The sequence below is a fragment of the Plectropomus leopardus genome, chromosome 2, assembly GCF_026936395.1.
Source record: "Plectropomus leopardus strain MGB_pleo_1.0 chromosome 2, ASM2693639v1, whole genome shotgun sequence".
Classification (NCBI taxonomy): Eukaryota; Metazoa; Chordata; class Actinopteri; order Perciformes; family Serranidae; genus Plectropomus; species Plectropomus leopardus.
In genome coordinates this window covers 18,415,823-18,430,865 of record NC_142177.1, presented here as the reverse complement: position 1 = coordinate 18,430,865, position 15,043 = coordinate 18,415,823, and the positions used below count along the sequence as shown (strand labels likewise).

Here is a 15,043-nt window from a genome sequence, read left to right as displayed (position 1 = left end):
ACAAAACAGAGGGTATTTTTTGACGGCCACTCCAAACTGAACAGGAAGTAACTCGCTGCTCAGTGTAGCTCGAGTGTCATTTCAGTCATGCTAGAAGCACTCACACCTCACCTACTGAGGGTTGTGGGGAGCACACACTGCAAAAAGCACAGAGGAAATGGTGTTAACATCCAGGAGCTGCTCGAGCTGTCTCTCTGTGACCCGGCTGACAAAAAACTGCGTCTTTTCATGCACTGCAGGCCACAGTCCAAACCCCATCAGCAGGGGGGTCTAGCAACAACTCATAATAGGAGACTGCAGAAGAACAATCCTTAAGCAATAGCTGTTACTGCACTCACGTCAACAGGAAATAATGTGAATAACACAGTTGAACCTCAACCGCAAACACGTCAGCTGAAAAAGGTGTTATCATTCTTGGACGTTCAATGTAGAGTCGATTTTGTATTTTAAAATTAGATGTTTTTAATGACTAACCACAAGAGGCAGAAAACGTGAGCATGTTTACTTACTGTAGCCCATTCCCTGAACAAAGTACTTGAAGGCCTCAGCAAGTTTCCCCGGCTGTGAACAAAAAAGGATCAAAATTAGAAGATCATAGGTTTTCAGCATCAATGTAACCATTTTATTATCTCCAATTCTGAACATGGTGTAGAAACAGAGAAAGACAGGCACGCAAACAAGACAAAACTAACCTCTAAGAAAGCAGATAAACTAACCTACCAAAATTCTGTTTTTTACTGAGAAAGGGTGTAAACCTTTCACCACAAATTTTGTGACACAGTGTCAAATGCATGGAGTTCCTGGTATTTAAACTCATGTCGCGTACAAAAATGTTACAGCATATAGCTATATTTCCATCCCTTCTTGAAATGATCATTTTACAGACATTACAAGGAGCACTGTTGTCATCTTTGCTCATGAAATAAAGCTAGCTTTTGAACGTTTCTTGCTCTTCGTGATGACTCTGCAAGTTTCCAGCAGCAAAGACTTATGTGTTTTATGTCTTTGTTGTGCAATTCACAACTGTCTGAAGAATATTTGGGTATTGATAGAAGGAACTGATAAGCAAGGAGTCATACAAGTGAGATGGATTAGACAATATTGGACTGATTCTCTATTCCTATCTTTATAAATGTCCACAACTAAAACCTGGAAAACCAACCTGCACAACTTGGGGCAAGCCTCCGCAATCAGCCATCTGAAGAAAAGAAAATATCTCATTAATAAATTCTTTGTATATTAAAAAACTGAAAATCATATTTTATTGATTATCAAATGGTTACAAAAATGTCACCTTTAGCAGTGTGGTCTTGGTAGGATTTAACCTAGAATTGCACTCCACCTGCAACATTAATAAGAAGTTAAGCTAAATAAAAAGAGAGAGTGAGAAATATCTCCAAATGCTCCCCAAAGCTTCTTAGGTTACTGAGATGATGGATTATAACTCACCACAGCCTCCACAGCAGGTGATGTGTCACCAACCACCAGCAACGCAGGGCACCTGGATGATAAAAGGATGAGGTGCAAATATTTTTTAAACCATGAACTTGGAAACAAATGTTAATTTGTGTTTTCTTAGTTCCATAACCTACGTTAGTGTGTTCACTGTGTCCTCATTCAGACCGACAATGGGCCTCTCGATTTCCAGGTCCGTACGGCTGGTGCAGGGACACAAATTACGATCAGTTGGTGGAACTGGAACAACGTGATGTGACTAAACTATCAGATGACTTAGCTGTAGTCCTAATTCTCTCTGCACCTTATGATTTAATATTGTAGCCTTATTTTTTCCGTTATGTGATGCTTTGCTACGTTCGTAATGGCTGAACCAGTTGGATAGTGAAACATCATGGACATAAACATGTGTGTCGAGTTTACATTCTTCTGTTTGTTACTACTATTGCATAAATAAAATATAGTGAAAGTAAATGAATTCTATATAAATACAGATCACTCCAAATAAGCTATGTTTAAAAGTGGTAAGTAGTCACGCAGTGAGAAAAAAAAATCATATATAGAAATCAATAATTCGGATGCATAAAGATTCATAATCGCTTCGTAGCCCTAAAAATCTAATTGAAAGGTGCCTTGAGATTCACACTCCTTTCATAATACGATAAATTAGAGAAAATACTGTTTACAAAACATCCATGAACAGCGTAAACTCATGTACTGCATCATACTATTGATAGGAGCCACAGAAGAGGGCCAGGTTGTCCTGGTTGATGTCTTGGGCGATGTGGAGGCGGTAGGTCTGGATCAGCTCCTGGTTCTCTGTCAGCTCATCCTGATGAACAGAGCAGAGTAAATAAAGCAGCAGCCATGAAGAGCTCAAATTAGAGGTAGTCTCTGTATAAAGAACATGTAAGCCCCATGTACTGAATGCACAGGGAGCTGTTTATATTTAGTCATCCAGACAAGCCTTGGGATATTCAGTATGCTTAGCTTCAGCACTGCAGTTATTAAACTGAGTCTGTGATCTACATGTCACAATCTACCACTCTACGTATCCAGGAGGACAGAAATAGAATAATTACTACGAGTCTGTTATAAGAGCAAGATGAGGTAAAGGCATCAAGGGAAATCAAGGAAAGCCTCCTGAGGTTCAGTTAGTGTTTCAAATTGTCAATGAAAAAGTTAACAACATAGAGAGAAAAAAAAGCACATGGTGAGTAATGTGCTGCGGCAGAAACTCACAGTGCTGAAGTGGTGAGCCATGACGATATCAACCAAATTACTGGTCCATCCAGACAGCTGCACACGAGAGAAGACAGATTAGGTTAGAGACAAGAGCAGACCTTTTTTATTCACACAGGAAACGTCTAGTTTTGGCTATGTATTCTTGTGTTTACACTTAGTGTATGCAGTGACAGATTTAATGCTAGATTTTGACATTTTTAAGGGAAAAAAAACACAAATCAGTCATATTTAAATTTAGAAATTGTAATGGAGTGGTGGTCCTGGTTGCTTAATAGTGCTCCAATGATTTGCACTTCCATTACCAGTTTTAATGCACCAAGTTGTACCAAGTCAGACCCAAGGTGGGCCGTTGCCTGACTGCTTCCAAGCAGGTTGTGGTGACATCAGATGCGCCTCATAATCATTTTGGGACAGTCTGGCATCAACATTCATAAACAATTTAGCAACGTGCTGTTTCCTTTTATCAAGCCATATGCAGTAGATGCCAATCAAAGTCAACAGCCTAAAAATTATTAAAAGAAGTAGCTGGTAAACAACAACTGTTGCACAGTGAAATAGTTAAAAGCACTAGGGTTGAAGCGATATACAGTTTTTTTGGCATACCGTGATATTCAAGTTGCAGATTATCATACCATGTGCAGCTTCTTAAATCTAAATATATTCTCTGGTTTCTTTACTCCTCTATTACTGTAAACTGAATATCCTAAGGTTGTGGACAAAACAGGACATTAGAGGACATCATAATGAGTGTTGGGGAACACTGATCAATATTCTTCACAATTTTCTTAATCAATTGAGAAAATAATTGACCAATTAACTGACAATGAAAGCTGTTTGTTGCAGCCCTAGTGCATACCATTATAAATGCAACCTTGACGGTTCTTCCCTGCCAAACAGCTTTATTTCAGGGCACTCGTCTCTATCACTCTTCCCTTTTTGTCTGCATCACTACGGTCACTATCCAATAAAAACAAATGATTTAAATAAATCTTAAAAAATATAATTTCAACAAATTTATCTCATACGTTTGGCTTGGTTGAGCTAAATAATCACAACAGAACAGTTGAAGTGTGGTGATTTTAATTTCTATCGGACGCAGGTCATATCAAGATCGCCCTGGCTCCATGGCTGTGTTGCACTAACGCAGCAAAGAATGTTTTCCCTGAACAATCTTGTACACTGTACAGTTCATACTATTAAAGCACAGTAGTACTCCACAGTATTGTGATCCTTTGAAATAAAACAAATCAAAATGAATGACTCTTAAACCAGAAACTGCAAGTACAATCAAATTAACACAGGATTAGAGGCCCTGTCTGCATTTTTAATACCAATAATCCAACACTTAAAAAAAGAGCGCTTATCTTTTTTAAGTCTATATAAATTAATATCTTATTCACTATTATGTATATTGTCGGTATAAACAGTGGCTTGTTGTCAGCATTTATGATTCTATAACTAGCAATCTTGCATCACATAAAGAAGTCTAGAATAAAATACAAGGCATAAATAACATAAAGCAGTGAGTTTAAAATAGCATACTTAGGGTAAATGGTTGAACTCCATAATGCCTTAAGCAATAACAACCTAACAAACGTCTGGAATCTGAACTGTAATGGCTGGTTAATTATTTAAGCAACAGCTCTGTGCTGCAGATTGTACTGAGGGCTTTCTAGGTTTATGATACAGTGGTAATTCTGACCTTTGAAGCTGCCCAGTCGATCCAGCCTTCAGCGCACGGGTCAACGTTGATCAGAACCAGCCCCTCCACCAGGGTGGGGTTGTTCAGCTGCCAAAGAAAAGACACATGACAACTACATGAACGTGCCTATGTAAAACCACATAAAGCCAGTGGAAAATGATAAAAAGTAAAGTGCTTTTTTATATGAAGACATGAAAAAATAGGCCTCATGCAGCAACATTCTCTTAAATTTCTTCTATATTTTCTCTTAATGTTCTAGTAAGAGAAAATCTAAGAGAGCTCCAGATGCACCAAGCACTCTCAAACACCCAAATTTGCTCTTACCCAGATGTGCTCAATGATGAATCCCACTTGATCTTAACTTACCTATTAGCATAGGTAACGCCCCCTAAACACTATATAAGGGCAGGTTTTGTGCTGTGCGCAAAGATTGTGGCACATGGTCAGGACTGGAGACTACTGTTTCAGCTGTACTTATTCATTCATATTTTTGTTTTGTGTGAAAAAAATCTTAATTTGTTAAGTAGTTCCCTAATAAAAGTAATGTAGTAAAAAGTGAAGTATTTCCCTCTGAAGCATAGTGGGGTAGAAGTGGAAAGTGGCATGAGATTAAGATAATCAAGTAACTTCAGATTTGTACTTAAGTACTGTACTTCAGTGAATGTACTTAACCCTTTAAAAGGCATTGTAACCACACAGTTGACATTTTTTATGATCAAGTTGCTTTTCTAAAAGCTTGGGAATATCCAATTTCATTTTATACAAATGTTTGTAGATGATAACAATGACAATTGTTTTTTTACCGTATATTTAACACAGATTTTTTTTTTTTTGCTTTATTCATTTTTATCTGTATGTATAACAATGACAATTTGTTTTTTACCATATATTTTATACAGATCTTTCTCACTAGATTCATTATTCTTTGTATCTATTTATTTTTGGAAGTTTATTGTATGTATGAAGTTACTTTTAATTTTAGATCTATATTACATTACATTGACTTTTGCACTTTTTACAATGCGTTATACATAGAAAAAAAAACATTTTCTTATAAATTGGTACATTTTCTTAACATATTCTATGGTCTATAATGTACATTTTTTTTCAAATGCATCTCTTAGTTTTACTGTTAAAGGGTTAATTACACTTCAGCTGTGGTCAGCAGAGGTACGCACAGTAACTGAAGTTACAGCAACTGGGATCAACAGACTGAGGATAGTAGTATCCCTTTACCCCTGAAATGCAATAATCCAGTCATTATAATTCCTCTAAAACATTATCTGAATTTGATTGAATAATATTGGTGCATTTTCCTCAAATGTACAACTTTAACATTTTTTCTTGTGTTGGACAATAATTTGTGGCTTGTGAAAGCAAGATTTTTTTCTCTTATCTTGGTACAAGTGCTCTGGACCACTAAAATGTTCTCTTACCTAAGAGAAAAGCAAAAAAAAAAAGGAAATATTGGTGAATCCAAAAAATCAATGGGTACATCAAACTAATAACAAATCCTAGATACGAGTTTTTGGAAAGGCCTGAAGACAGAGAGAGGATGTTTGGGGAAATCTAAGCTCCATCTCCCCGTATTGCTCAGGGAATAATGCGGATGCTGCTTTCAACACGATGCAAATGCAATGCAGCAACAGCTGCTATAAATCTATCAAAGACATTGTGTTCCAAGCCGGTTTAGAGCAAATGCATTTCAGAATCAATTTCCCTCATTAATACTAAAAAAGAACAGACTGTCTATAGAGAGCCTGGCGGTACGACTACTAATCCGTACACCTCCCCTTTTACCCCTGACCACCATCCTCTCGTTCAATTATTCATCTTTCAGTGCTTCCTCGCTCCTCTGTCATTTTAGCTCTTTCTGTTCTGTTGTACATATCATGCTTATTTTAGCTTGTGCAGAAACAAGACGTAAGCAACTGAAAAGGAGAGAATCACCAAGGTGATTCATCATTCGGGGAATGGCAGCATATGCAGCAGACTGTGGAGAAACCTGATGCCCTGTGTGGGCTTGATGGGAGGCTTTAATGTTCAGTATAACAAGCTGTGTGGCCTGAAAACCTTCAATTATTTCAGGCAAAACAGAAGGGGGAGAGGATAAGATTAGAAGAACAGAAGGGATGAAAGTGTAGGTGCTCTTGCCCTGATGGGGACTCACTGCAAAGCGGGTGAGGATATACGCTCCCGCGCCCACACCAATGCCAATCACGCTGTTGACCCTGCAGAGAAAGCACTGGTTAACGTGGGACTGGATGTGAATAGTCAATTTATGCACATTACCATTGATCGGCTATCAACATGGGGGCCACTCACTTGAGCTGAGTCATCACAGAGGGCAGCATTTCAGCCAACTCGTCCATGGTCGGGTAGCGATAACTGGAGACAGATGGAACACACATTAGCAGTGGTGGAAGAAGTATTCAGATACTTTATTTAAGCACAAGTACTAGTACCACCCTATGAAAATGCCCTGTGACTAGAAAAAGTCCTACATTGAAAACGCTACTTTAATAAAAGTAAGCATAATCAGAAAATATGTACTTTAAGTATGAAAAATAAAATAAAAATGAAGAAAAACATGCAACAAATAAACCTCTAAAAATCTAAAATAAACCTCTGAAACATTATTTAAAAATATATTTATATATTTATATTTAATAATAGTTATATTATACATATTTAGACTGAAATGTTTATCAAAATAGTTGGCATTTAATTTTCTGTGAATCGATTGATTGATTTATCAACTAATTGTTGCAGCAGTACTTGTATAAAGCTGTTTGGTAGTTTATTTCATAACAAACATATTTTAGAAACCCCTCTTAGATTTTTTAGACAAAAATCCTAATTTGTAAAGTAACTAAAGCTGTCAGATAAATGTAGTGAAGTAAAAATTATAATATTTCACTCTGAAACATAGCAGACTAAAAGTATAAAGGGGCATGAAAACAAAATACTTAAGTAGATTACAAGTACCACACATACATAATTAGGTACAGTTCTTGAGTTAATGTACTTAGTTACAGTCCACCACTGCATGTGAGTCCATGCAAGTAGTGAGTACGGAGTCATTTACTCATGTTTGAATTAATCTGAGAAACTGAGTACATTATAAATTTAAATACTTGGACACTTTTTTGATTAATAGCTTGTAGAATGAATGTGCATCCATTAGCAAATGAGCTAGCAGTGCACTTTAAAGTCTAACTAAATGAATGGATTTTGGCTCCTGAATCAGCACTGAAATAAATGTGTTCCCATTTATCAGTGCATGTACAACCAGTCTGACACCCACCCGCTGGGGAAGGGGGGTGCACCCTCCTGCTGGCCGGGCGCGTCCACATGAACCACCGCAAAGTGCTGCGTGATCTCCTGCATGTCCTCATAGTTGAACAGGGTGTTGAAGCACGATTTGTCTAGAAAGGTGCAAACATAGGACGCACTCAGAAAGTGAGAGTTCAGGGGTTTAAAGTCTTTCAAGGACCTGAGGGTGACTGTTGGGTACAGAGGCTAAAACAAAACAGCTTCATCACATCCATGACAGTGCAATCGATTAGTCTATTTTTGGCTGACTCACGGTTGAGGCCGATGTCGTGATAGGTGAGGATGACAGGTCTATTGCCCTTGGGAACGCCTCTCATTGTCACATGGAGAACGCCATGGGGAGTCTCAATGTCATGCTCCTGCAGCCACAGAAAAGAGAAAGTGAGTACAGTTAAAGACTGATGGAACAATACATGTGTGTAAAGAGAAAACACAGCTGGCACTGGATATCATTAAACGTTGGATTCAATTGAAATTATGTTGTGACATTGGGTGTGCAACATGACTATTTTAGCTAATGAAAGATTAAAATGTCTCCACAATATGAGTGCCTGGTGGCTCAGTTGGTGGAGTGGATGCCCCACGAATAGAGACTATGTCCTCCCCGCAGTGGCCGCAAGTTAGATTCCAGCCTTGACCCTTTGCTGCATGTCATCCCCTCTCTTTCCCCCTTAAGCTATCCTATCAAATAAAGTCGAAAAGCCCAGACAGTAGACCTTTACAGAGAGATTCTAACTACATTGCACATTCTATCAGTTGCACTTCTATGGCTCATACACACATTTGGAAGCCCCTCCCCCTTTGAATCATATATAGCGGCACGGCTGACATCATAGAAGAGCTGCTCCCTTGAAAATTTTTTCCATCAATAATATGGAACTGGTATGGATTTTCCAGAACCGACACAGTGCAAACAACAGTATTTTGCATACTTGCTTAAAAGCTATTGTTAAAATGGTCTGTGTTATTAATTATATGTATTAACTAGCTATATTTTTTAAACTGGAAAATTAGTTTGGTTGTATTGTTCAGTACCTTGCAAAATAGTCTTAAAAACCAACAAGAACAAGAATTATCATAAGATAGTGAATTGTGATCCTGCTTGAAAACAGTCAGGATATATTTTTGACATCTTCAACCCAGCCGTAGTTGTGATGTTGGGTGACCAAATTACAGGACAACTCCTACAATACAACCTGATTTTCGTTCTAACCAAAATATGAAATCTGTCCAATGTCTTCCTTATGTCATATTGATGCCCAGTGGGAAGTCTTGCACACAAACCTACTATTCCACTGCTTTATTATGACACGTGTTGTCTGTCTGTGGCATGGCCAATGAGTCAAATTTAAAGGATATTCCAAAAAAGCAAAAATTAAACTGTCTGTAGTTAAAGGCTGATATAGCTTTTGCCCCAGAGCTCCAGCATGATCCAAAAACTATTAAAAAACATTTGAAGAAGCCATTTAGATCACCTTCTCCTCATCAAAATGAACCTGGCCGATGCAGTTTACTTCCTTCGGCTTGTCAAAGCAGCAAGTAGAAAAACAGGGTGCTACATCCTTGAGCATGCTCAGTAAGGTCTGCACAGCAAAGATTATCACGAGAGATGTAATTCTAGATAATACAGTCTCAAGAGCTCTTCCAAAATAAACAACTTTTTCCATGTTGATTGTAATGATGAAATGTCAGGTACACTGCTTTTTAAATGTTTTAAAGATTTTTCTTATAATAGTTTTTATAAGATAACAGATTTTTGCTTTAAGCTGTGGAATATGAATTATATTGTGTGGGCTGTTTCTCTTTACATGAAAAGCACAAAGTAGGAGATGATCCATGGGATTCCTGCACCAGGCATATACATATAACTACTTCAGCTAAATTCAGCCATTTTGGCATACTTACTGATAAAGCAAGCATATCAAAAAATAAAAGGAAAACAATTAAATCTACAACAGTGCTTTAACAAAGCTTGAACACAGAAGTGATGATTTATTCACAATAACGGTATAGGTCACACATGTACTTTCTAGCAACGTTTAGGGTTTCTGTCTTAGATTAAGGATGCAAAGCATGCACCTCTTGTCCACCACACATTCCTTGTACCCCTGGACAAACAAAGCACAGAACGGGCTGTCTGGGAAACAGTCTTTTCATCCGGCAAAATAGTCTTTTTATCCAAGGCCTGAAACTCACATCGCATTCACAAGTATGACTCTGCAAAAATGAATGTCTTTGCAGGAAGACCCATTAAAATTCAAAGAGCTCACACCAGCCTTATTCTCTCCTTTACTTTCTTTACAATAACTTTCTCTATCAAGCACGAGGAAGCCACATGCCAGTACTCAACAGTACTTCTACAAATAACATATTAACTGGCTTAAAAGTAAATAGGATGTTTTTCAACCTGGACCCTATTTTCCTATGATTTTGTGTCTAAGTGATTAATGGGAACATCAGTTTTTAATACTAGTCCAAAATTGAGCAAGAGAGCTGTAGTCTGCAGCTGTGAACCAGGCTGCAATTTAATTATTCGAATCAGTCAGTTTGTGTCTACTAAAAGTTTTTTGTCACTAACAGTCTCAGATTGTTATTATATGTGTCTGACAAAGATATAAATGTCTTCCTGCAGTTCATCTCATCCTGCAAGATTTTAAAACAAGACTTTTCCTTAAGGGAAACTTGGTTAGACAGAATAAATAACAGACTGGATAAAGTCAAATGTATAGAATAAAGCTTTATGTTGGTGTAGGCGTATATTTTTTATTACTTCAGCATGCAAGCATGAAAGGGGGAGAGAGTGGGAATGATATGCAGCAAAGAGCCATAGGCTGGAAGTGAACCCGCTGCCGTCGTGGCAAGGACATTGCCCCCCGCACATGGTGCACCCGCGCCACCCACTAACCCACCAGGTGCCCTGACAGCAATTTGTCACAAAAAAGAAAAAAAACAACGTTATGTATTTGTCAGACACTTTAAATAACAATCTGCGCCAATCAGTGGAAAAAAACAAATTCTGTGGACATTCATTGACACTGCTGTATTGTCCCTAAGGGTTACACTGCAAACAGATTTGTAACTGCAGCACTCTCGCTCAATACTAAACTAGTTTAAAAAATTGTCACTTAGACAAAAAAAAGACAAAAAAGCAAACACAGGGTCCAGTTTGAAAAATACCAAAGTTTCCCTTAAAGGGTAATTTCAACTGACAGTTAATTTGACTGGAAGACAGACGTGAAAGACGTGAAGAGATGACACAGCAAAAACAATGACAGTCTCTAATGAATGTTTATGAGATTCATAAATAGCGAAGGAAGTGACATAATGGGAAGTAATAAAATAAACAGGAAGCAATAAAGCCAATCTCCACATTTCCCTCAGCATCACAAACATACACTTCCCAAGGTGAGCATGACTCGGTGCTGCATACAGGGGTGTGTATGACGTGGCTACGTGCATGAGTGTGTGTGTGTGTGTGTGTGTGTGTGTGTGTGTGTGTGTGTGTACTGCACAGGCAAGCACTGGGGTGGGGCCCAGCGCTTGCCTGGTCTCAAGGCCCACTGGTCATCAATAATAAAGAGAGCGAGCCTGGGCGGATGAGCGACACAGGTTAAGGCTGACAGACACAGAGGGAGCATGACTCCCACTGCAGGCATTTGTCTGATGGATATGTGTCACAATCTCAACAGAGGAGATGAAGGTACGTTCTCAAGGACAAGGCTGCAGTAATTTGCATCTGCAATCTGTAATGGACACAGTAACACAAGAGGAAAAAATACTCCTCTTTTCAGCAACGGAACGAGATATCTTCACTTGTGTGGGTGTCGGTACAGAGATTAGCCTGTCGCACAAAACATGAAAACTATGCACACAAAAACAACTCACAGCAACACTCACCAAGTGTGCGCTTCGATCTAACAACACTGAATATAATCCTGCAACCTTGAGATGGAATAAACCATGAAGAAACTCTCCTGCTGACAGGAAGCCCTGCACTCATCTGAGGCCTTTTCACAGATAATGAAATGATTCTGCCACCTTGGCCTGGTGGGGCTGCAGAACAACCTGTTATCAACGGAGAAGAGAGGAAAGTTCCATGCCTGTGTTGCTGCAGATTTTTTTGTTAATACAAGGACGGAGTCAAGGACACTCAGTATAGAAAAAGAGGCTTTGCACTAAGAAACAAGGCAAACACACTTGTGCAAATGCCTGCCTTCTGTCATGTGCGTGTACTGTACATGTGCCAGTGAAATCAGGCATGTACACGCCACTTGTGATCGGAAATGAAAAAAGGTAATGGGAACATGGGGGGAAATAGAGGAAGATGAGACAGATAGAAGAAGGGAGTCTGGGAGTGGATGGAAGGAAATAGAGCGTGAAAGCAAGCAGGGACAGAGTGACAGACACAGGAGGAAAGAGGAGACATGGGGAGTCCTGTATGACTAACTCAAGGGTGCCTTAAAACAGAAGGGGCGTATCGCTTTAATCTATCATGCCTTCCAGCCATGTCCTGGCACAAACACAGGGGAGAATCATGGAGAAAAGAGCTGTGGAAAGGGAGTGAAGAAGAGGACCTCTTATCTATTCATTTAGCTCTTGGCATAGTTTAAAAGCTGTATTGATCTTGGAGTGCTGTTTCCCTTCACAGACACATATGGGTATATATGTACACACAGCAGCATCTCAAGAAAACAGACATGGGGTGGGGCTGCCAGCCTGGACAGCCTGAGAGGGAAAAAAGGGGAGCACTGCAATGGCAGCAACCTTTTTTCATCTTCAACACATTCATGTTGGCTAGTAAGTGGACAATGTGTGTGTGTGTGTGTGTGTGTGTGTGTGTGTGTGTGTGTGTGTGTGTGTGTGTGTGTGTGTTTGTGTGGATGTTTAGGGGGTTGAGACAGGAATACTGAGTAGGGTTTGTGCTTTGACAAGAGGGACTTCATGGTTGCCTGGGGCAAACCAGGAGGCAAGAATTTGGGTTTTGGTCCCAGACTGAAGGATGGTGATGGAAGTTAAAAAGGAGAGCAGTATGTCATGCTCTTCTTCTTCCCGCAATCCCTCTCTTATCAATCCCTCCTCCCCCTCCTCCCTGGTTTCCACGCCCTGCCAGTAACAGTATCAATCACTCCTGAGAGCAGCATTATGGGGCAAGAAACATGGAGCAGCCTGCAAGTTAATTGAATATACACACAAGAACATGTGCATCCAGGGATCATCCCAGGTACATGCCACATTGCTCTCTTTTGACACATACACAGCCCTTCCCACCTGCAGCACACATACAGTACATGTGTGTCACAGAAGCGGTGGGTTGAAACTACAAACTCTGCAGGGGAGGGAAGGAGCCGCTTCAGTGGTTTTGGTGTGTAGCTTAAGAGTGTGGGGGGTGAGTGACCTCCCTGCCTGTTTTCAGTAATAACAGAGTAAAGAATACAATGCTGGTACTATGCACCATCCACAGAAAATATGCATTCCTGCAGTTATTGATAAACACAAAAAAACACATTTGAGAGAAATATGCACCCTGAAACACTCAAATACCATAACAGTATGGATGGACACCCATTTGCTGACAGGCACGTACACATCCTCTGGTTGTGGCATCTGCAGATTCAGAGACACTTGAGCACTACACACATGCATCTTTCATATCATCACATTAAAATACACCACTGCACCCTCAGAATGTTTAGGCTGTGCAGACTGAATACATGGGCACTGTGTGACCTCCTGCACACAGTGAACAAATGTTCACCCCACACAAGCAGCTGACCAGAGAGAAAAAGCCAAAAGTCGCAGCCGTCTACTAAAGGTGTTGACAAGCAAGCCAGGAAGGATCCCCAGCAGCTTCTCCCTTCCAAGGACCAGCTGCTGTCACCTTCTTTGGGGAGACCGCACAACAACCTCCCCCACCTAATCTTAACCAGAGCCCTCTGCTGCAAGGACCCAGCCAGGTGTGTTAAGGCAGGCAAGATGCATTTGTCACTCACCACTCCATTCCCAGAGCATGCAATCTGGTCCAGGTCCAGAATAGCTGACATGTTTTTCCCACGCAGGAGAGGAGTGTGTTATGCTATGTGCAAGTGTGTGCTGGGCAGCTTTGAAGATCTCCAAAAGGAGGAGGAGGAGGAGGGCGGGAGCGTTGGTTGGAAGGGAGGGATGTAGGGGTGAGGCGGCTAGAGCAGCGGCGACAAGGAAGACGGAGAAGAGAGGGAGGAGAAAGACACAGCAGAGGGAGTGAGGAGGAGATGGGTAAATAATCTGAATGAAAGCACAAGAGGGGGGGTGGAGAAGATGCAGAGAGAAAAAGAGAGAGACAGAGACAAGAGGTGGGAAAGAGAGCAGGAAAAGAGACAGAGGGGGAGGAGAGTGAGACTGCAGTTTGTGCTTGGTAGTCACAGCGCGTCCGTACATCCAGCCACCGGTGCGTCTAATTGGATTGCGGAGGGTCAGGTGGGTTGAGGGAGAGGGTGGGGCTTAGAGGAGAGAAGAGAAAAGGCGGGGGAGAGAGGGATGGGTGTGTGGAAAAGGGGTGATGGGGTGCAAAAGATGCAGAGGCAGTCCTGGAAAATGAGCAGGCTACTGACGTCACACCGTGATATGGATAAAGTGAAAAGACTGGAGAGGAGAGGAGGCTGACTTTGACAGCTCGCCCTGGGCTGTGTTCTGCATCAGCAAAATGGCTGCTCATCACTGAGATTTAGCAACAATTGTCTCCAGATTCACTTTAGCTTCACCTTGAAACTGGAGTAGACTGGAAGTGACCTCAGCATCCAAAAAAATGAAATAAATCAGCATGAATATCCACATTCAGACCCTGTAAATATCTCCAGGTTGCAGGTGAATCACTCAGCAGGACTAGTGTAAAATGCAGCAGTCTGACAACCACCAGCAAAAGCCTTGCTGCAAATGTCGGCTCATGCGGCCACACTCATTTAAATCTGCACAGCTCTACTATTCCTTTTTAGGATTGACATTCAAAAGATAACCTCTATGATGTTCCATGCTTACCAGAAAACAAACCCACAATGAGCTACTATTTTTATTCCACACTAACAATCTACATGAAAGGATCTATTTCCTCTGAACCTACCTCTGGATCATTTGATCCACATAGTTTATTGATCTCTCCTTTTCTACTCTACTCTGTCATCTGCACAACAGCTAGCAGTGCAGGGTGTCATGCTTTTGTTGGAGACAGGCTGCTCTGTGCAGCCAATGGTACACATGCAAACATGCACAGAGTGGGAGGGATTACAGAGACACGGGGCGAGTCATTGGTTAGTCAATAAAGCAGCGGGTTTG

The 15,043-nt window shown here is 40.5% G+C and overlaps 1 protein-coding gene across 3 annotated transcripts in view; it reads right to left on the bottom strand.

Moving 5' to 3' along the window:
- ndrg3a (ndrg family member 3a) overlaps positions 1-15,043 on the bottom strand; it is a 50,342-nt gene that overhangs the window by 3,355 nt on the left and 31,944 nt on the right. For 2 of the 3 annotated variants that reach the window (XM_042503287.2, XM_042503296.2), the window contains exons 4-15: positions 7,992-8,097; positions 7,710-7,830; positions 6,728-6,790; positions 6,573-6,633; positions 4,403-4,489; positions 2,698-2,754; positions 2,184-2,287; positions 1,593-1,658; positions 1,450-1,501; positions 1,295-1,342; positions 1,163-1,198; positions 510-561 (exon numbers count right to left, since the gene is read on the bottom strand). In XM_042503287.2, coding sequence (XP_042359221.1) covers positions 510-561; positions 1,163-1,198; positions 1,295-1,342; positions 1,450-1,501; positions 1,593-1,658; positions 2,184-2,287; positions 2,698-2,754; positions 4,403-4,489; positions 6,573-6,633; positions 6,728-6,790; positions 7,710-7,830; positions 7,992-8,097 — 853 coding nt within the window. Of the gene's footprint in view, positions 1-509; positions 562-1,162; positions 1,199-1,294; positions 1,343-1,449; positions 1,502-1,592; positions 1,659-2,183; positions 2,288-2,697; positions 2,755-4,402; positions 4,490-6,572; positions 6,634-6,727; positions 6,791-7,709; positions 7,831-7,991; positions 8,098-13,728; positions 14,115-15,043 lie in introns of those variants that run through there. The other variant, XM_042503305.2, reaches the window with a different exon arrangement.